Source organism: Moschus berezovskii, chromosome 15, assembly GCF_049115385.1.
Source record: "Moschus berezovskii isolate FMDL1 chromosome 15, NW_MosBer_1.0, whole genome shotgun sequence".
NCBI classification, from domain to species: domain Eukaryota; kingdom Metazoa; phylum Chordata; class Mammalia; order Artiodactyla; family Moschidae; genus Moschus; species Moschus berezovskii.
Genome location: NC_142474.1, coordinates 6,701,820 through 6,724,279, shown reverse-complemented (window position 1 = coordinate 6,724,279; position 22,460 = coordinate 6,701,820). Strand labels below are relative to the sequence as shown.

Sequence of the window (22,460 nt, the reverse complement as noted above, 5' to 3'; positions counted from 1 at the left end):
ACTTGCAGTGAAGATACTCCTAACAGATGCACATTCTAAAAGGGGAAGAAAATGAAAAAATGGATCCAAGCCTGGTGAGATGACACAGTCTCCCTGTTCATCTCTGTCTGCAGCATGAAGGGCCTGGACCAAAAAGCACAGCCCAAATCTGTTCATCTTCGCATGCCAACCCCAATCAATAAGGAATGCTGGCTGAAGCACTAGCGAGGACTCTGGAGCCCCATGGAGAATGCTGTTATGGATTAGTGATGTCTGCCAGGGATGCACGGAAGGGGAGTAAGTGGAAGATGCCCCTGGGTGAGTCATTCCTCATTCCCTGAGCCCCTTCCCTGGCACGCTCTCATCCTCTCCTTCCATACTGAAAAGGGCAGGGGACCAAGGTCTGAGGCCCGGAGCAGTTAAATTTAGCAACTGACAACATCCCCTCTTCAAAAGCATGCCGAGGTTCATCACTCCCATCTCCGTTTACGGAGCCCAACCCCAGCTGCATCTCGGGCCCAAGATGCAGCAAATGTGAAAACGCCGCCTTTGACAATGAAGGGGCCAAGTGTTCCGTTTCCCTCTAGGGGCCCCACACGGGGCTTTGACTGTCTGGCCAGGAGGAAGTGGACACACTGATGGGGGAGGTGGGGAGCACGTGGCTGTGGGTTTGGGCTGTGAAGGGAGAGAAGAGGACGGCTGCCAGCTGGGGACAGCTGGGGGAGAGGGGCGAGCCCCCAGGGAGGGCTCAAGGGTCGTCAGCAGCGGTGGCTGCTGTCCACAGTACCCGGGGCAGGGGCGGGGGGGCGGTTACTAGCTCCACAGAGACCATCTGCTCCCAACCACACTTCACACCCACAAAGCCTGAGACTCAGAGAAGGGACGGAGCTGGCTGTGCAGACACTCTGGTGGGAAGAGGAGTGCGATATTCAGGTCACTCTCCCCAACCGATCACCCACCTGTCCACAGAGCTGACCACACCACATCCTGCTAAACCCTCCAACTCTTAGAATGAAGTCCCTGCAGGATCGCCACTGCCCCCACCATGACACCCCTGGTCTGCCTCCATCACTCACGCTGCTCCAGCCATGCTGGCCTCCCTGCCTGCCCGCTGCGGACCAAGCCTGCTCCAGCCAAGGCCCCCAGTCCCAGCTTCCTCTCCATCTGGAATATCCTCCCCCAAGATCCCCCACTTCACCACCTCACAGAGGCCTTCCCTGACCAGGATGGCTAGATAAAACACAAGACACTGAGCTGAGTGCCCTCAGATAAACCATGAATCATGTTCCAGGATAAGCATGTACCAAACATCGTATGAAACACATGCTGCATGCGTGCTCAGTCACTCAGTCATGTGCAACTCTTTGCGACCCCATGGACTGTAGCCCACCGGGCTCCTCTCTCCATGGGATTTTCCAGGCAAGGACACTGGATTGGGTTGCCATTTCCTTCTCCAGGGGATCTTCCCAACCCAGGGATCAAAGCCACATCTCCCGTATTAGCAGGCAGATTCGTCACCACTGAGCTACCTGGGAAGCCCAGATGAAACATACTTACATTAAAATATAATCTGCTGTTTACCTGAAATCCAAATTTATCTCACCCATCCTAGGTGTTTTTATTTGCCCATCTAGCAACCCTATTCCTGACTTCCAACTTTCACACAACCTCAAGGAGAGCTACTCTTTACACATACATCACGCATTCTTCACAAATCCACATCCCCATCTGCAGTGACATCCTCTCTCAACAGATGGACCCTCCACGTCTTCGGCCTAAGAGCCTCATGGCAGTAAAAGGCAAGTCTGTCTTATTTAGGGCACCAACTTCAGGGCCAAGAACAGTGACTAGCACACAGTAGGTGCTTAATGATACTATTAAGAGACGTTATCATGTAGAAAGGTGAAAAACACAAGACTCAAAATCAGACAACTTTGGCTCAAATCCCAGCTCCAACACTTATTGGCTGGGTAAGCTTGCACACTGACTTAAGCCTCTCTGGGCCTCAGTTTCTGCACCTGTAAAGTGGGTATAATAATATCACCCACGGTTAAAGGTTGTTGTGATGCTGTAATGAATTAATATACATAAAGCACTCAGAACACCCGGGACAGAGAAAGTTGACTGAATGCTAGTTTGTGATCATCTCAGTAGTCGGGGGTTGGGCCGAGGGGGTGAGGGGGTTTCCCACCATCCACTGAGTGGGCAGCAGGGGTGGGCTGGTCTGTAAGCCAGGGCCCCTCACGGGGTCTGAGATGTCCCTTCCTCGACCGCAGAGCTCTGTCCCCAATCGCCACCCCACCACCCTGGTGCGATCCTGCTGGCATGGGCGCTCCCTCCCTTTGGGGCCCTCAGGGATGCAGTGGTGGGAATGCCCCATCCTTGCATCTCTCCCCGGGGATCACCCTCAGTCTGAGACAGCCACCTGGCCTGCCTGAGGCTGTCCACCCACTCCCCAGGACAGCCCCCATCCAACAAGGGTGCAGAAGCCCCATTCCCTCATCACCTTTGGGGTGACCTGAAGGAAGAGGCACTCCTAGCTCCAGCGCTCCCCCAACCCTGGATGGGGTCAGGCCAAGTGGAGACTGCAACCTTATTCTTGAACTGCTTCCAACAAGGCCACCTGCACACAGGCCTCTCAGGCTTCCGGAAACCCAACCTACAGCAGTGGCCCCTTTGGAAAAGAATTCAGCAGCATCCTCCGTGAACATGGGGGACAGGGGGTGACGACTGCAATAATTTAATGAAAAAGATGAGTTTAAGTTAAAAACTCCGAGTCACCCACTGAGAAGCGGACTCCGCTTTCAGCTGTTTCAGTAACCTCAAGGGAGGGTCTCGGCAAGCTGTGGTGGAACACCAAAGCCAGTCTGCCGCTGTGTGCCTGCTGCTGCTGCTAAGTCGCTTCAGTCGTGTCCGACTCTGTGCGACCCCATAGACGGCAGCCCACCAGACTCCTCTGTCCCTGGGATTCTCCAGGCAAGAACAGTGGAGTGGGTTGCCATTTCGTTCTCCAACTGTTCACCTGAGCAGGTGTCAGCTCAGAGACGCAGGTGGGCCGAAGTTTCTTGAAGGAATGCCGTAACACAGCTTGGCTTCTACTGTATTTAGGTTTAATAGCGAGAGACAGTCACTTTCCAAACCCAGTAATGATGCAAATTTCCCTCTTAAATAAGTTTGTCTGGCTCCCCACAAAGGCCTGAATGTCCACTGTCGACACATCAAGGTTCTGAGGATAAACACTGCCGCCACGATCGTCCAGTTCGCTGAGGCCACGTGAGGAGGGCTGCAGGCTGTGCACGGGAGGGTACGGAGAAGAGGGCTGCCTCCTGGGCTCCAAACCTCCCACCTTCCTTCCTCCAGCCATCCCCTGCATCTCTGAGCAAATCAGTCCCGGTGGGGACTCACGATCCAGAGACCTCGCTGGCTGGTCCGTTAAACCTGCTTACCACACCTCTGCAGCTCAGGCAGAGAAGTCGGGGGACCCAGGGAGCCTGGGGTTAGTGGCAAGCTGGATAATGCACCTGGAGGACCCCTTCCCCACCCTCAGCTCAATTATGGACTATTCCACTTCCAGCTCAGATGCCATCCCTTCACAGGCCGTCCCAACAATGCCACCGCCTCCCAGAAGCCTTCCCCGGTCCCTCAGCTGGAATAATGCCTGCAGCTGACACTCACACCAGGCCAGATTTCAGCGCTGCACTCAAAGTAACTTGTTCCACCCTCATGACGGTACCCCAGGGCAGGCACTATCTTCACCCCCGTTTTAGAGAGTCAGAGACTAAGGCCCAGAGAGGTGAAGTGACTTGCCCAAAGCCACTCAGCTGTTCAGTGGCAGAACAGGGAATCAAACCGAAGCAGTCTGGCTCCGGAGCAATGGGGGTTCACTCCTTCCTCTGAACCTAAATGGAAGACTGCCCCTCCCATCCTTTGTATTTTCCTATTCAAGATACGTGTCGTGGGGAGTTCCCTGGCAGTCCAGTGTTTAGGGTTCTGTGCTTTCACTGCTGAGGCTGGGGTTCCATCCCTGGTCAAGGAACTAAGATTTGCAAGCCACAAGGAGCAACCAAAAAAAAAAGATATAGCGATAAATAAACAAGTAAAAGATATGTGTCCTGAACCAGTACTGCCGCTTGCCCCTCTCACCGTCCGTATGGACGCCACCCTACCCAAGGGCACCAGCATCTCACACGTGCAGCGACCTCCTCCTGGTCTCCCTGCCTCCCCTGCCCCTCCAGGCATCTCCCTGCAGCAGCCCCAAGAGCAGACACGTCCCTGCCCTGTTCCTCGCTCTCCCTGAGTGCCCGGCTCAACGGTGCCCCGTCTCTCTCTCATGCTCATCCTATTTCAAACACTGAAGAATGGTGGCCACGTGGACAGCTAATATCCAACACTTAGTGAGCACTTCCTGGTGTGCTGTTCTGAGCCCTCTCCTTCCTTATGTTAACAAACCTGATCCTCAGCAACATCATGGGTCAGGTCTAGTTTTAGACCCATTCTACAGGTGAGGACATTGAGGCACAACCTGCAGAGGCTAATGTCGCCCATGAGCAGCCCAGCTCTGCCCTCCTCGTCTCGGACCATCCGGATGTGACACCCTGGAGAAGGGAGTTAGTGACAATGACAGTGACAACGGAAGTGAGCACCAGCGTGGACTAAGCCCCTGCTCCAGGCCAGAGTCCCTCATCTCATTTCTGCTGACACTTGAGGCGGGATAAGCCTCTGTTGTGGGGACCGTCCTGTGGGTTATGGGCTAACTGGTGGCATGGCTGGCCTCCCCACACTAGAAGCCAGTAGCATGGACCCCCTCCCCAAGCTGGGACAACCAGAAGTGTCCCCTGATGTGGCCAAATATCCCCCTGGGGACAAAATTATCCCCTTGTTGGGAACAAGGCTACATGTTTGATCATTTTACCTCTTTGAGTCTTTCCATCAACCCAAGGAGGCATCATTATCCCATCCCCACTTCTCAATCAGAGGAGGAAACTGAGGCTAGGGGAGCAGAGGAGTTTGGCCCAGGCCTCCTGCCCACGAGTCCAGGGCGGGTTTCCTCCTGGCAGGGGAGGTCCCGGGCGGCACAGGACGAGCAGGTGTGGAAAAGCTGGTGCCTCCTGTGGGCTAGGCTCCATCCCCTTCCTCCAGCCGCCCCCCCCCCAAATTCTAAGTGACTTGAGAAGACAGCGGCCATGACAATCAGATGCAGCCTCCCTGTCCGGCAGTCCCAGTGGGAGCCCAGGGGTCAGACACCCTCACCGGCCAGTGGGTGGCCTGGCCGGGACTCAAACACCGGTGTGTCTGACCCAAGCCCACCCCGGGGCCCCACCAAGCCAGGAGGGCACTGGAACCCCAGAATGCAGTCATTCAGCAAAGAGCTCTGAGGGAAAGGGGACCACACTCCAGGTGACACTGAAGGGAGGGGGAGCCAGCTAATAAAAAGACCCTTGGTCTGCTGGGTTCAACACTCCACCTGTTGTTGCGGGGACACAGGTTGGGCCCGCCTGCCCACCAGCCTCTCCATCGCCCAGACATGCCTGCAGGTGAAACTGGTCAAGGGGACCCAGGGAGAAGCCCATTCCCTAAAAGCTACAGGCTCTGACAGGGGCTGGGGCACTGTACTCACGAATTTTAAGAACACATTCCCAAGTTCGTGCTGAGACTGAGGCTCCGGATGTAAGCAAAACTCCAAGGCCTCCAGGAAATCCTTATGAACCTCCAGGATGTCTTCGATGTTCGAGAACAGGATCTGCGAGGGGAACACGAGGCCCAGGGACAGCATCAATCCAGGCTCAGAGGAAGAGCAAAATGAAGCTTTAAAAAAATACATAACCCCCCCAGTCCAGGTGAGGAGGGCACAGGGAAACGGGCTCACAGAAATCACGATAATAACAAAAATACTGCTAACATTCACCAAACAGGATTAACGCCTAATCCTGTGCTAAGAACTTTATGTGCATTTATGGCTGATTGCAGCCATGAAATTAAAAGACGCTTACTCCTTGGAAGGAAAGTTATGACCAACCTAGATAGAGACATTACTTTGCCAACAAAGGTCCGCCTAGTCAAGGCTATGGCTTTTCCAGTGGTCATGTATGGATGTGAGAGTTGGACTGTGAAGAAAGCTGAGCGCCGAAGAATTGATGCTTTTGAACTGTGGTGCTGGAGAAGGCTCTTGAGAGTCCCTTGGACTGCAAGGAGATCCAACCAGTCCATTCTAAAGGAGATCAGTCCTGGGTGTTCATTGGAAGGACTGATGCTAAAGCTGAAACTCCAATACTTTGGCCACCTCATGCGACGAGCTGACTCACTGGAAAAGAGTCTGATGCTGGGAAGGATTGGGGGCAGGAGGAGAAGGGGACGACAGAGAATGAGATGGCTGGATGGCATCACCGACTTGATGGACATGAGTTTGAGTGAACTCCGGGAGTTGGTGATGGACAGGGAGGCCTGGCGTGCTGTGATTCATGGGGTCACGGAGAGTCGGACACGACTGAGCGACTGAACGACTGAACTGAACTGATGGCATCTAAGCCTCCATATAACTCCATGAGGCAGGAACAGTTCTCATCCCCAGTTCACAGATGAAGAATGGAGGCTCAGAGAAAATTATTAACTTGGCCAAGGTCAGGCAGTCCAGTGAAGCAGCAGACAGACGTGAACTTCACACTCAGCGTGCGGAAGATCATATACTGTGGCATTCATCACAGTCTAAGACACACACCTTGTATATCCAACCATAGGACTGACTTTTCAAATGGGGAAGGAAGTTCCCAACAAGAATTAAAATGATGTGATAAAATAAAATATTATAGGGAAGGAAGATCAAAATGCCGTTTAAACCCTCACAAACCATACAAAAATGTTTGTTTCCCCCAGAACCTATAAAGTTTGAAGTGCACAGTCTGGCCTGGCAAGTCTGTATTTTAGAATTGAACCTTTTGATCAGTCATTTCCAAGCAGGGACAGTTTTGCCTCCCAGGGGACAACTGCCAATGTATGGGGGCATTTTCGATTGTGACAAACTCAGCTGTAACAAATCAGGACGCTCCTAGTGTCTGAAAGGTAGAGGTCAGAGATGCTGCTGAACATTCTACGAGACAGACACAGGACAGCCCCCTCGATGGCAAAGGACCGTCCAGCCCAACATGTTTATTGCACCAAAGTTGAGAACTGGATGGATGGCCAGGACCATATACTGCAGCTCTATTTGCAGCAGCAGAGGACCGGAGGAAAGTTAAACATGCATTGAAGGGGACTTGTGAAATAGTTAAACAAGCTGGACTGGTTATATTTAAATACATCCCATATTCTGAAATACTCTGAGCCTGTGAAAAAAATCTGCAGGCTTGTATATACGGATCCGGAGCCCTGGAATGATCCTTGATTATACACTGTTAAGTGGGGGCTGGGGTGGCGGGTATCATGGCACCACCTGGAATTCCAATATGGATCCATCTGTGTGAGACAACACACATGCAAAGGCCACTCTTCTCTGCACTGGCAGAAGCAGAGACCCCGGAACAATAACACCAACTGGGAACCACCAAGGCCTCTAAGAACAACTACGGGAGAATTTCCATTGACTCTAGGCCCTTTGAACTGCGAAATTCCTTTTTCTGCTTTATTTTTTTTAAACAGGTGCATTTTTCATTTAATTTTGAAGAAGGCATTCACAGGGTTCAAAAATCAAAATATTATAGGAACAAGAAGTTCCTTTTGAGCACCCCAATAAATACAACCCGGAGTCCCTCTTCCCCACTTCCCACCCGCAGCAGCTAGCAGCCCGGGTCACCAATCACTGCGGCTTCCAGCTCCTTCTTGGGTTTCTTACACAGTCATTCCTTCAGCGAGTACTACCTGAGCCCCCACTGTGCACCAGGCCCTGGGCACACAGAAGAGAACAGCCCCCCACCTGCCTCCATGCAGCTGACATTCAACTGGAAGGGGACAGACAGCCAACAAATAACTATAGTTTTCCAGGTGACAAGAAGCACTCAGGACAAACATAAATCAGGAAGGGAATTCCGGGGGTGGGCAGGAGGAGGAGGTTGCACGTTTAAACACAGAGGGCCAAGGACCACCACTCTGGAAAGGTGACACTGCAATCAAGACCCCGAAGAATGAAGACCAACCCGAGACCCGGCAAAGGCAGCAGACAGTCCGCAGAGGCCTGCGGGTGGGCAGCAAGGGCCAAGGGGCAGGAGACCACGCGCCAAAGGCGAAGCCCCAGAGGGCCAGAGACCCTCGTCCTCCTCGGCCTTATCCTGGGGACACTGGTCACAGGCAGTGGCTGTAGGAGTCACCCGCAGTGTTGGGTTATTTTTCTCTCTCTTGTTCTGTCCAGCTCACATGGTTGAATGTGCTTAAAGACTCATAGGATACATCCTATTCTTACACTCACGTCAAGGAATGGCTGCAGAATTCCAAAATAAGTATCTGTCTCCTGAGCATACACCCCAAAGAAATGAGAGCCTGTGTCCCCACAAAGACAGGTGAGAACACTCATCACAGCCAAAAACTGTGCACACACAGCCACCAAAAGGACAATGAAGGAGTCGACGGTGGTGCGTTCGCACTATGGATTACTACACAGCCACGAGCAGGAGTGACTCCCAGCCACGCCAAACAAGGGCAAGTCTCACAGACATGACAGTGAACAAAAGATGCCCGGCACCACAAAGTGATCATCTCTATACACAGTTCAAGAGAAGGCAGAGCCAACCAACGCCACTGGAAGCCAGTGCTTGTCTCTGGGGAGGAGGCATGTACCGAGGAGCTGCCCTTAGGATTGGATCCTTTACTTTATATGAATCACACCTCATAAAAAAGGCAATTTTTTTCGAACTGCAATAAATTACAATTCTTAATTATAATGCATACTGTTAAGATGTAATAAATAAATGTGCTCAGTCATTTCAGTCGTGTCCTACTCTTTGCGATGCTGTGGACTGTAGCCCGCCAGGTTCCTCAGTCCATAGGACTCTCCAGGCAAGAACACGGGAGTGGGGAGCCATGCCCTTCTCCAGGGACCCACGGACAGAACCTGAGTCTCCTGCGCCTCCTGCATGGCAGGTGGATTCTTTACCCACTGAGCCACCAGGGAAGCCAATAAATAAATAGACTGTAATAAATAGACTAATGAGCAGTAGGGACTCAGTAAATATTTGCTTTCTGAATGAATGCAGAAAAGGTTCAATGCCAGCCCTCCCAGGAACCAGCCAGGCACTGACGCTGCGTAGGTCTCTCTACATCTCTGTGTCTCAGCTTTCTTACCCAAAATACTGGACTCAGAATTATCAACGAACAATGTACAAGGTGGCTATCAACCTTGGACGTATGCAGGGGGATCTCCAGCGTGACCAAGCCCTTTATGAGCTGTACATGCTGGGCACAGCTGACTCCCACCCTGCCCCAACTCCCCCTCTCTCCAGGCACCAGGACCCCAGAGCCCCAAAGGGCTGGAGGCGGCTTCTCAGAGAGTGAGATCACACTGGAACCAGGGACCTCTGGGGCCCGTACTGAGCACACAGAAGGCCTATTGACTTCCTCCCGAAACTCCCCAGAGCCACGGCCAAGATGAAGCCTGGACCCAGTTACTCATCCGCTCTGCCTCACACTCAACGCCCAGTGTAGGGCAGGGGCCCGGGCTGCCAGGAGGGCAGACGGAGGCGCCAGGCTCCCAGGGGCACTTGGCAAGGGATTTTCCACTGGCACCAAGCCAGGGGCCCCTGCGCGAGGAGGCTGGGAGACAGGATGGTTGTACTGAGCAAGGGGAGAAAAATCCTGAGCTGGGAGTGGGGCCCGAGGCCGAGTCTTCCTCACAGACCCCCAGCACGGTCCGCTCACGGGACCCAGGGGCCTCCAAGGCCACAGGGAGCAAGCGGGGGGCGGGGGGAGGGCAGAGCCAGCTGCCTGTGGGGTAGATGCACCCACACCCACCCCCGCGCCCCTCTGAGCATCACCCAGGGGAGCAAACCCACCCCCACCCCTGCACCCCTCTGAGCATCACCCGGGGAGAAGCAAGGCAGCTCTGTGCAGCAGGGACAGCAGGGGCCCCGGGCCCCCACCTTGACGTTCTCCTCCGTCAGGCCCTTCTCCACCGAGTCCGCCGCATTCTGCCGGATGCGATGCAGGAATGCCTGGAAGAGAGAAGCAGGGAGAGGTGAGCTTCCACGCTGCCAGTCCCCTGGAGGCGGCACAGAAGGAAGGTCATGAGTTTAAGCGCCAGCGCGGCCCTGGACATAGGCGGGAAAGAAGCAAAAACCTACTCGGCCGGCTGTTCAGCCAACACATGTTTATGGAGCACGTACCCGGCCAGGCTCTGCGGAGACCAACACAAACCCTGCGCCAAGGACCTATGCTCACACCTGCGTCATCGCCCAGGGGACCCTCGTGGACTGCAATTCGTTTTCCCATTATTTTTCTTGTTTAGAAACTTAACTTCTAAATAATAACCATTCGCAGGGCTCAAAAGTCAAAACTATAGGAACTTCCCCGGCAGCCCAGTGATTAGGACTCCACGCCCCCACTGCAGGGGACGTGGGTTCGATCCCTGGTTGGGGAACGAAGATCCCAAATCCCAAAATTTTTTTAATTTGTTAATTTTTTAAAAATATCTATATATAGTCAAAATTGGAAAAGTGGGTTTCTGACACCCCAGCCCCTATCCATGTAGTCCCTCTCTCCCCCACAGGAACCACAGCTCCTTGTGCCTTCTGAAAACTTCCAAATACACATACACATGTTGGTCAAAAAGCACAAAGTTTCCATTATTAGAAAAATAAATTCTAAGGCTCTAGTGTACAGAAGAGCAATTACAGGCAATAAAACTTATTATATACTTAAAGCTGCACGATGATGCTAATCATTTTGCAATATATAAATGCACTGAAGGAAGTGGTGTACCTTCAATTTACACAATGTTATATGTCAGTTATGCCCCGATAAAGCTCGGAAAGAGTAAACACACATATAAATTTATGCGCGCACACACACACACACACACACACATATTCCTGTTTTCCCCTTTATACACACCAAAAGATAGCAGCACACACAGGGTGCCCTGGACCTCCTGTTTCCACTGAACATAGCTTAAAGATCCCTCCGTATCATAACCCAGGCAACATCCTCATTCTCCTTTTATGGCTGCCCAGGATGCTACCATGTGGATGAACCTCATTCATTCCACCACTTTTTTCAAGGGCTCGGAACAGAGAAATCATTTCCCCCTTCTGTGATGTGAGACAATAAAGGCGGGGCCTGGCAGGGGCGGTTGTGGGGAACAGGTGAACACACAACCACCAGAGGGGCCAGCCGTTCGCCCCCTCGAAGCACGGCCACGTGGGAGGGCAGCAGGCCCAGGATCGCCAGATGTTCTGGAGGAGTTATTTTCTTTTCCCCAAGTGAAGCCAGAAATTAGGTTGTTGTTTTTTTTTTTTTAAAAAAAGCAAAGTCTCCCAGCTTTTATTATTTTTTTTTTTAAAGCATTTGGGGGTTTTGTTGCTGTTTTGCTTTCTGGCCATGCTAATAAGGGATATTAGTTCCCTGACCAGGGATCAAACTCATGCCCCTGCAGAGGAAGCACGGAGTCCTAATCGCTAGACCACCAGAGAAGTCCCTCCCAGCTTTTAAATGGTGGCAGAAGAGCCATCTGTTTTTGCAAGGAAGTAGGTTTCAGGGGTTGAGCACGAAAGCTGGGGACCAGAGTGGAGGGATGCAGCCACACTGATGAGCAATGACAGTGGCCTGGCCCTGCTTGGGTGGGATGGACACGCCGCTGAGAAATCCCTCGGGGCCAGGGGAATGGACTTGGGCAGGTGGGGGATGAAAGCCTGCCCCTGAGGGAGACTGAGGGGAGAGTTTGCCCCGACTCCAGGACTTGCCCCAGGCTGACCTGGCAACAGCCACAAGGAGCCCCCTGTGAAGACAGCTCCACAGTCCGCAGATCAGGAGGCGGCATGGTGGCCTGCCAGTCATCCTCGCCACCGCACGTGGGTGGAACACAGGGGAAACCTCTGAGTGGGGAAGCTGGAGGGGACGGCCCAGGACGGAGCAAAGCAGGGGCAGGTGGACAGAGAGGCGGCTGTCGGATCCTCTCCCGCCGCCCAAAAGGACATCCACAGATGTCACGGGAGCCTGGGCGCCTGTGGACTCTGCTCTCCCAGGAAGACGCTCACCGGCACTCCACAGGGCAGGTCTCAGAGAGGAAAGTTGGGGACAACAAGGTGGCCTTGCCTCTCTGTCCACACTCACTGCAATGCATTCACGACCAGTTCCTGCAGCCCAAGTGTACACCGCCCCCCGGACTCGGCCTGACAACTAGACAACTCCACCAAGACGTCCGGGTCAGCATCAGTCGCTCAGTTGTGTCCGACTCTGTATGACCCCCATGGACTGTAGCCCATCAGGCTCCTCTGTCCCTCGGGATTCTCCAGGCCAGAATACTGGAGTGGGTTGCCATGCCCTCCTCCAGGGGATCTTCCCAACCCAGGGATAGAACTCAGGTTTCCTGCATTGAAAGATGAATTCTTTATCATCTGAGCCACCAGGGAAGGCCAGACGTCCAAGGACCATCTCAAACTTAACGCATCCCAAACCTAGTTCCTGAACTTCCCTCCAAGTCCACACAGCACCAAGCCCTTCCCAGCCTGAAAAATGGCACCTCTGCCATTCAGGATCTCCAACCAAAACGCCCCGGTCATCCTCGACCCCCTCTTTCTCTGACACTTCATTTCCATCCATCAGCAAACGCTATCACAGCTTCACCTTCAACTTGTTTTTTAAATCAGACCACTTCTCCCTACATCCTCAGTCACCTCCCTGGTCCAAGTCACCATCACCTTCTGTCTGGACTGCAATCCCCTCCTCCCTGTTCCTTTTACCATACACACAGCCTGAGGGATCTTTTTAAGTATGTGAATCAGATCCTATCAATCCATGGCTTAAAACTTTCCATGGCTACTCAATACACTTAAAAAAAAAAAAATCCCATCTTCCCACAGTCCATAAGGTCCCCATGCACTAGTTAATCTCCCTGAACTCACCTTCCAGCCCTCCATTCCCACCTCACACCTCAATAATCTTCAGCCACATCTTTAATCTCTCTTTCCTTCCACCTGCCAGGCATGCCCCTGCCTCAGGACCTTTGCCCATGCTGCTCCTACTGACGGGATATGTGCTCCCATCTGTTCTGGACCAGCTCCTTCTCATTCATCACTCCTTAGCTCAAATGTCACCTCCTCCAGGATGCCCGCCCTGTCTCCATGCACTTATCACCTTCTCATCTTGCATTAGTGAAGTCGCTCAGTCGTGTCCAACTCTTTGTGAACCCATGGACTATAGCCTACCATGCTCCTCCATCCATGGGATTCTCCAGGCAAGAGTACTGGAGTGGGTTGCCATGTCCTTCTCCAGAGGATCTTCCCAACCCAGGGATCGAACCCGGGTCTCCCGCATTGTAGGCAGACGCTTTAACATCTGAGCCACCAGGGAAGTCCAAAGTGAAAGTGAATTCACTCAGTCATGTCCGACTCTTTGTGACCCCATGGACTGTACCCTACCAGGCTTCTCCATCCATGGGATTCTCCAGGCAAGAGTACCAGAGTGGGTTGCCATTTCCTTCTCCAGGGGAACTTCCCAACCCAGGGATCGAACCCGGGTCTCCTGCACTGTAGAGAGACACTTTATTAAGAGGCCATCTGTCAGACAAAAAGACTGAGATTAAGCAATCTATACCAGCTCTGAGAGGAAAGGCAAAAATAAGGGAGCATGGTTGGGATAAAACCTTTACCCCAATCCAAGAGCAAAGGTCAGGCTTGGAAACCAATGATTTGGCTTTAAACTGCATTCCTCCTCCTTCCTGCTGTGTGACCTCAGAAAGTACATTGGTCTCTCTGAGTCTCAGTTTGCATATGTGCGTGTGTGCATGTGTGCAAGTCGCTTCCATTGTGTCCGACTCTTTGCAAACTTATGAACCATAGACCACCAGGCTCCTCTGTCAACAGGATTCTCCAGGCATGAATACTGGAGTGAGTGGCCATTCCCTCCTCCAAGGGGCCTTCCCGATCCAGGGATAGAACGTGCGTGTCTCACATCTCCTGCATTGGCAGGGGGGTTCTTTACCACTAGCGCCACCTGGGAAACCCCGCGTCTCAGTTTACTCTTCCCAGATACGTAGATCATAGTCATACCATCCCGGCTTTCAGAATGTATTAGGATAAAGTGAATGGGAGCTCCATGAGGGCAGGGTCCTTGCCAGTCTTCTTCCCAGCTGGACCCTCAGGGCCTAGATCTGCTCCTGGCATACAATAAGCCCTCAGGAAGGAACGGCTAAAATCTGCCTGGCATGGTGCCTAACTCATGGCAGGAACCTCAGCTTGGGCCACGTGGCAGACTGATGATCCTTCTTTTTAAAAGACAATGGGTGGGGCGGTGGGGGTGGTCAGCAGACAGGAGTTCCCAGAGGATGTTTTCCCAGGGCCTGTGATGCTGCCGGGAAGTCCAGCCTCCAGCCTCCCCAGACGGGTCTGGAGGACAAGGCAGCCTCAACCGGCACATCGGGCAGAGCAGGAAGCTGGGAGCGGCGCGGCTGGCCTAGATCAGGGCTTCCTGCCCCACTTTCCCCACAAGAGCACGGCCACCGCAATTGTGCTGGGACAATGCGAGGCTCGGGCCACCCACAGAGGAGCCGCGAACAGGCTGGTGTGCTGGGCATGACCGCGGCTCATGGCCCAGAAAGAATGGGCAGGCAGGGGCTCCGAGTCCAGCCCGCATGCTGCCCAAGGCACGACTGGCTTTTCCAAGCAGGCACCGATGCCCTTTGTGCAGGCGGGGTGGTGAAAGGCACCCTCCAGGGCGACTCCGTGTCCAAACCTTGACAGTTCTGGGACACTTGGCCAAAAGCATCTCTCATCTCGGAAACCTCCCTTAGAGACGAGCCCGCTCTCAGGAGTCCCAGGGCTGCCTGCAATCCCCCCTGGCCTGGGCGTCTTTGTCCATGCCATGTCCACGCAGCACCCTGCCTGGGTCGCGTCCCTGCCTCTCGGCAAGTCCTCCTCTCCTCTTTTACGATGATGGTGATGATGATGAAATATGTCAAGGATCCCCAAACGGTTAGAGAAAAATTTAACACCCACAGACACATCACTACCTAGTTTTGGAAAATCTTCTCAGCATTGTGTCAAACCATGTCAATGCTGGGAAAGATCAAAAGTGGGAGGAGAAGGGACGACAGAGGATGAGATGGTTGGATGGCATCGCCAGTTCAATGGACATGTGTTTGAGTGAACACCAGGACTTGGTGATGGACAGGGAAGCCTGGCGTGCTGCAGTCCATGGGGTCACAAAGAGTTGGACATGACTGAGTGACTGAACAACAACAAATTTGCTTTAAACCATTTTCTAAACAAAATTCATCAAGTCCAGAGGAGGTGTAGACTGGGAAGGGACACAAGGGAGAGGGTGGGTGGGACTGGGATGGGAGGAGCTGGAAATATTCTACTTCTTGATCTGAGCGGCAGTTACACAGGCGAATGCATATTCAAAGCCTTATCCGTGGGCACCTGAGATCAGGGCACTTCATCCATGTGCCTTGTGAATATCAAGCCCTCAATGCAGATGCAGAAAGAAAGGAATCATTCCAGAGTGAGGTGAGCTACGTGGGCGCCTGCTCATCCTGCAAGGCACCGACTGCCCTGGACGCGTGCTCCTCGCCCCCACACAGGCCTGTGCCCGCTCACTGGGCGCGTGCGAGCTGAGAGGCGACGCCGAACACTGTTTTGCGAGTTTACAACACTTGTGTCAATGACGTGCTTTCAGCAACCTGCTTTCCTCACTGCGTGCTGCACCTCCCACCTCTGGCCCGCATCAACCCCTGCACCTGGTGACAGCTGCCGTCCACACTCCCGCCACACCCCTTGGTTCTTATCCCCGGGGTGCACCCCCGCACCACCTCGCTGGGTCTGAGGCCCCTCTCTCACACGTAGAGCAGGCCGCAAAGACAAACGGGGAAACTGAGGCACGTGGGTCCCACACCAGTCACCTGCTTGATGACACACTGTTCTTGGGAAGGGGCCCAGAACACGTTCCAGAAGTAACGGGTACAGCATTGAAAAGTATAATAATAACAATGATAGATCTGCTATTCTTTTGCAATTGTTACCCTACCTTACACCTTTGAGCTTTATTATATGACAGGTGTTACTCGAAGTGTTTTTCATCCTCAAACAACGCTAGGAGTTCGGTCCTACTATGACTGTGCCCATTTTACAGAGGCGGGAACTGGCCCGGTGTAGTAAAGAGCTTAGCCAAAGCCATGCAGCTAGGAGGTGGCAAAGCTGGGCCTCGAACCCAGGCAGTCTGGCCCGGTGATGAGTCTCCAACCCATTTCCAACACACAGCAGCACTCAGTAACTGAACAGGACAAACCACGCAAGAAGCAGACAGGTAGCAGCTGCCCTCTGGGGTGCTACTGGGGAGCCGCCATCTGTCTGGAACCCATGACCACAGCCTTGGGAAGAAAATTCTCTCCCTGGAGATGAAAAAGGAGAGAAGGAGGCCTCAAAGATGCTCTCTGAGACTGCCACCAGCAACCTGATCACTAAGGGGAGGCGGCCCGCCTGCCCCCAGGGACATCCCTGCCTTGACTGGCGTGACCTCACCAGACATATGGTGAAACCTGAGAGGCCCAGGGGAACGGCAAGAAGTGGGGGGGGGGGCGTGCAGCAGCCCCCAGACCATAACAAAGACAGGAAAGGGGGTGCCCTGAGGACCCTAAATCCCTAGGTGATCTGGGTGGTCCAGGGTCCAGGGAAGCAGAGTGTCACAGAACAGCCATGAATCCAAGTAACAGTAATAAAGTAATACTAACAACAGCATTTTACTTTATTAAATGATGCTTGCTCCTTGGAAGAAAAGCTGTGACAAAACTAGATAGCATATTAAAAAGCAGAGATATCACTTTGCTGACAGACATCTGTCTAGTCAAAGCTATGGTTTTTCCAGTAGTCATGTATGGATGTGAGAGCTGGACCCTAAAGAAGGCTGAGCGCTGAAGAATTGATGCTTTTGAACTGTGGTGTTGGAGAAGACTCTTGAGAGTCCCTTGGACTGCAAGGAGATCCAACCAGTCCTTCATAAAGGAGATCAGTCCTGAATATTCATTAGAAGGACTGATGCTGAAGATGAAGCTCCAATACTTTGGTCACCTTATGCGAAGAGCCAATTCATTAGAAAAGACCCTGATGCTGGGAAAGATTGAGGGCAGGAGGAGAAGGAGACGACAGAGGATGAGATGGCTGGATGGCATCACTGACGCGATGGACAGGAGTTTGAACAAGCTCCGGGAGCTGGTGATGGACAGGGAGGCCTGGCATGCTGCGGTCCACGGGGTCGCCAAGAGTCGGACACGGTTGAGTGAATACAACAGCAGCATACTTGGGGCTGATTCATGGTGTTGTGTGGCAGAAACCAACAAAACACTGTAAAGCAATTATCCTCCAAATAAAAATAAATTTTAAAAAATAATAACAACAATAACAACAGAAAGGGCCTTTGTACAGCCTGCACTTAGCAGCCCCACAGGGGCCAGAGTTTGGGAAGACCCCCAAAAGCACAGTGACTCCAGCAAATCCTTTCCACCATCCACTCCAGCATTTATCCTATAGGAATAGCTAAATCTCACATGTGGCATCAAGATTTAACTTTAGTGTCTGATTTTAAATTCTAACATTTGGGGTTTAGTTAAATAAACTGTCCATCTTGGCAAAAGGATCATCATACTAAAAATGGTTTGCAGAAGTCCATAGAGTGATACAGAAAAAAGTGTGAATGTATCTTAGGAAAAAACCCAAGTTACAGAAGAGTGCATAAAATATAATCTCCTTTTTGGTTAAATAATTTCTACATAGACACAGAAAAGAAAAAGTGTGGAACGAAATACCCTAAACTGTGTGAGAATACAGCCAAGATTACTAACTGTTCCCTAAAGACTATATTTTGCAGTTTCCTTTGCAACTAGATGTGGTCCCACAACTAAGTTTGCGCTACCGAGGGAGGAGTGGATTACATACACTGGAAGCGGAAGTATCCTTGGGGATGAGGGGAGGAACAGGCCAGGATTCTCTTGCTATTCCTCCTTCCTGCTGACTGGATAGCAAATGTGATGCCTGGAGGTCAAGCAACCATCTTATACCATGAGGTAAAAGCCAGGGATTGAAGATAGAGCAGCAATACAGAAGAAGCTTATGTCCCTAATTACAGTGAAGCCAACACATCTATCCTGGGAAGCCTATAATTCAGTAAGAAGGAAAATTCCATATCATTTAAGGCACTAATGTGTGGGTTTTATCACTAGCCATGGAAGCTAACTAGTGGAATGATAAGTAATTTCAATTTTCTCCTTCATTTCTGTTTCTTCCCAAATTTCTACTTTGAAATCAAAAGTCATTTTGTAACATAAACACATGCTTTTAAAAAAAAAAAAACTGGATCGGAGAGGTTATTCCACATTCCAGGCTCTCCCCTGCCCAGCCCGATTATCATTTTGCAGCATCAAGGAGGCTAGTCTGCATTCTCTTCCTGGAGGGCAGATGTCCCCATGCAGAGCAAGTAGCACCCACTGGCAGAGACAGAACCAGGCTGTCCTTCTGCAGCGGGGCCTCTGAGCTGCCCACCCTCCTCTGTGTTGACTCTGGAAACTGAAGGTGCTACCCCTGGCCGGACGCCCCAGGAGCCAGCCTGGCACTTCCACAGCCTGGGGTGGAACATGAGAGCATCCTCCACCCAGTCACCACCATCACTCTGGCTGAGATCGAAAACTTCTGCACTCTCTCCTCTACAAGCACCCTCTTTCATCAGGCCTCTTCCAGGAGCACAGAGCCACTGATGAGCTATGAGACCTCGAGCAGCTGACCTCACCTCTCTGTGCCTGAGTTTCGTCCTCTGTAAAATGGGTACACAGGAATGCAGCGAGGACTATGGATGCTAACACAGACATCGGCACTTTGCGTGGTGCCTGGCGCACAGTGAGGGCTCAGCTGAGCATCGGCTGGAATAACCTCCCCAGCCCCACCTTGAGCTGGTAGGGAGACAGACATGAACCCACTGTTTCCTAAGGAAACTTCTAGAATTGGACCAACCTCACTTACAGATCTCCTTGTATTTATCCTATGTTTTGTTGACTTGTTATTTGTCTTTTTCATCCTAAAAACAGTCTATCGATTGCTTCACCATCTCCAGGGTGCAGTGAAATGGTGGTGGGGGGGAAGTTCACAGACTGGACAGTGACCACATCCTTCTCGCTGCCATGCAAAGCCAAGCCACTGCCTTCCCCAGCACTCGCCACCCTGCTGCATCCGCCTGCCAACCGCGTGCCCTCAGAGTCACTGAATGTCTTCCTCAGAGTCTATTTCTTCATCCGAAAAAAAAAATAAAAAGAGGCAGTTGCTGAGGCGTAGCACGATGATGCTGGTAAAAACTAACTACGAAGACTTCCTGGAAGAAGTGGCACAGAGGCTGGCGGTGAGAGAAGTGGGCCAGACTGTGTGAGGAAACGGGAACTTACTTATGAGTACATTCTCGGGGGAGGCTGTCACTCCACCTATGCCAACAAGCGTGACCCCAGACCCACTGTGCACCCAACATGGAACTGGTTGCTGGAGACACAGACACGACCTCTCCATGGGGGGATCGAGTCACTCCTGCACTCACCTATTTACTCAACGCTCACTGCCCACCTACCAAGTGCCAGGCACTGCGCTAGGAGCCAATGACACATCAATAAATGAACAAATCAGACTGAATTCGCCCTCATGGAGCGGTGGCAAGACTGACTATTAGTACAGTTGTTCAGTCGTGACCGACTCTTTGCGACCCCATGGACTGCAGCGCACCAGGCTTCCCTGTCTATCACCAACTCCTTGCTCAAACTCATGTCCATCGAGTAGCTGATGCCAACCAACCATCTCATCCTCTGTCATCCCCTTCTCCTCCTGTCTTCAATCTTTCCCAGCATCAGGGTCTTTTCCAATGAGTCAGTTCTTCACATCAGGTGGCCAAAGTACTGGAGTTTCAGCTTCAGCATCAGTCCTTCCAATGAATATTCAGGACTGATTTCCTTTAGAATGGACTGGTTGGATCTCCCTGCAGTCCAAGGGGCTCTCAAGAGTCTTCTCCAACACCACAGTTCAAAAGCATCAATTCTTCAGTGCTCAGACAGATTTTAAAATAACATGGCAGGTGAGGACGAGCACTATGAAGAAAAATAAAGCAAGATGAGGGACCAGAGAGAGACGGAATGAGGGAGTGTTTGAGAGATGCTCAGGGAAAGCCTCTTTGAGGAGATGGCATCTGAGCAGATACCCGGAGACAGGTGAAGAAGCAGCTTTGCAGGTATCTGAGGGAAGGGCATTCTGAGTAGTGGGAACAGTCAGTGCAAAGGCCCTGAGGCACATCCAATCTGTCTGAGACCATCCTAAAAACAATACCTGACCCTCCTCCTGTTTTCTTCACAGCACCTGTCACGGCCCATGATGTCTACTGTCTCCCTAGTCCACTGGAATATGAGTTCCAGAAAGGCTCTGAGATCCGTCTAGGTCACTGCTGTGCCCTCAGAGACACTGGGACTTGACCCAGCACAGAAGATCCTTGACAAATAAGAGTTTAATTGACTAATCAATTAGTCATCTGGAAAAGACTCCCGATACTCACCACCCAGGGGAGTCCCTGGTGGTTCAGTGGTAAAGAACCCACTTGCCAATACAGGAGACTTGGGTTTGATCCCTGGGTCAGGAAGATCCCCCGGAGAAGGAAATGGCAACCCACTCCAGTACTCTTAGCTGGGAAGTCCCAAGGACAGAGGAGCCTGGTAGGCTATAGTCTGTGGGGTCACAGAAGAGTCAAATAGGACTTACCAACCAAAGAACCCAGTACCCAGCCTCCAGGCGCCAAGAAAAGGTGCCCAGTTTTCACGCGGCCCCATCACATCCCCCACCATGGAGGAAGTTCAAGCAAAAGCTGAGTTGCTACAACCTGTTGTGAACAGGGCTGACGCAACAGTGGGGGAAGCGGGTGTGCCACAGAGGAGACACCAACACTCTTCCCCACACAGACTACCCCCCCGGGGCTGGAGCCTAGCCTGCAGTCTCCCTGAACTCACCTCCACAAGTCATTCCTTCAACCATGATTCACGCAGTGCCTGAAACGGCGCTGCAGAGATACAATTCCCTCTCAAGGGTCTCAGACTGGTGGCCCACAGGCATGTCTAGTTTGACCAGCAATGGGCTTTGAGGAAATCCAGGCTTGGGTTTGAATATCAGATTTCCCATTAAAATCTTAGGCCTGAGCTTCTTTGAAAAAGCTGACCACAGGTCTCCAAAGTCCTAAGGGCCACAGCCAGCTGTAAGAGAGCGGCAGCTACCAAATCTACCCCCAGCAGGTGCTGCTCTGTTTTCTACTACCCAGCCTGTTGCTACACTCATCTTCCTCCTACCTGGCCTTATAGGCATTTAAGTGTGAGACCAGAGTCCTAGACCTGGCAAAGGTGAAGCCTACGGATGCTCCCCGTGCCAGCAACCGGGGCAGGCATCACTAATGGAGCACAGACTTTTTTCCTGCTGAGTCCTCTCCACACTGCAGAGGATGTCTCTCCCCTAGGTGTTATCACCCCCACCCACAACATGATCTGAGATCCTTCCTATTCCAACGCCAACTTCTTGCCCACTTCTATGAGCCCCTAGTCTTTTTACCTAAAGAATGGATTCGTCAGAATGGGATTAAGAGCAGGGCATCTCAACCTCTGAACCACTGACTTTGCAGCAGATAATCCTTCGGTGCTGGGGGCTGTCCTCTGTATTACAGGACGTTTAGCGGCATCCCTGGCCTCTGGCCTCCAGACACCAGTAGCAAACCCCACCCTCAATTGTGACAACCAGAAATGTTTCCAAACATTGCCCAATACCTCCTGCAGGGGGGAGGGGGCAAAGTCTACCCCCTCACCCCCCCCCCAATGCAGCCCCATCAAGAACCACCGATTACATCATCATTAAGAGCATATCTCCAGAGCCAAGTATTCTGAGTACAAATCCTGGCTCTGACATGTACTGGCCATGTGACACTGGGCAGCCTCTCTGTTTCTTTCTCTGCAAAATGCAGATACAAAAATGGCACCTGACTGCTAAGGGGTATGGAGTTTTTTGGGGGAGGCAGGGATGATGAGAATGTCCTTAGGTAGCTGGTGGTGACACAATATCCTGTGAATATACTAAAAACCACTGAAGCACACACTTTACGTGGCTAAACTGTATGGTACGTGAATTATATTTCAACAGGCTGTTGCACGCATACACACACGGCGCCTGGCTCACAGGGGCATGGTGAGACCTTGACAAGTTAGGATAAAGTGCCTTCGGAAAGCAGAAACTGAGCCCTCGCCCGTATTATCAGCATCAGCCCACGCTCATCTGGAGACACAGATGGGCGGGCAGCTT

General features: G+C 52.1%; 1 protein-coding gene across 1 annotated transcript in view; it reads right to left on the bottom strand.

Moving 5' to 3' along the window:
* PREX1 (phosphatidylinositol-3,4,5-trisphosphate dependent Rac exchange factor 1) overlaps positions 1-22,460 on the bottom strand; it is a 181,275-nt gene that overhangs the window by 96,798 nt on the left and 62,017 nt on the right. Inside the window, exons 2-3 of the mRNA XM_055438670.2 lie at positions 10,041-10,112; positions 5,597-5,719 (exon numbers count right to left, since the gene is read on the bottom strand). Coding sequence (XP_055294645.2) covers positions 5,597-5,719; positions 10,041-10,112 — 195 coding nt within the window. The remainder of the gene's footprint in view (positions 1-5,596; positions 5,720-10,040; positions 10,113-22,460) is intronic.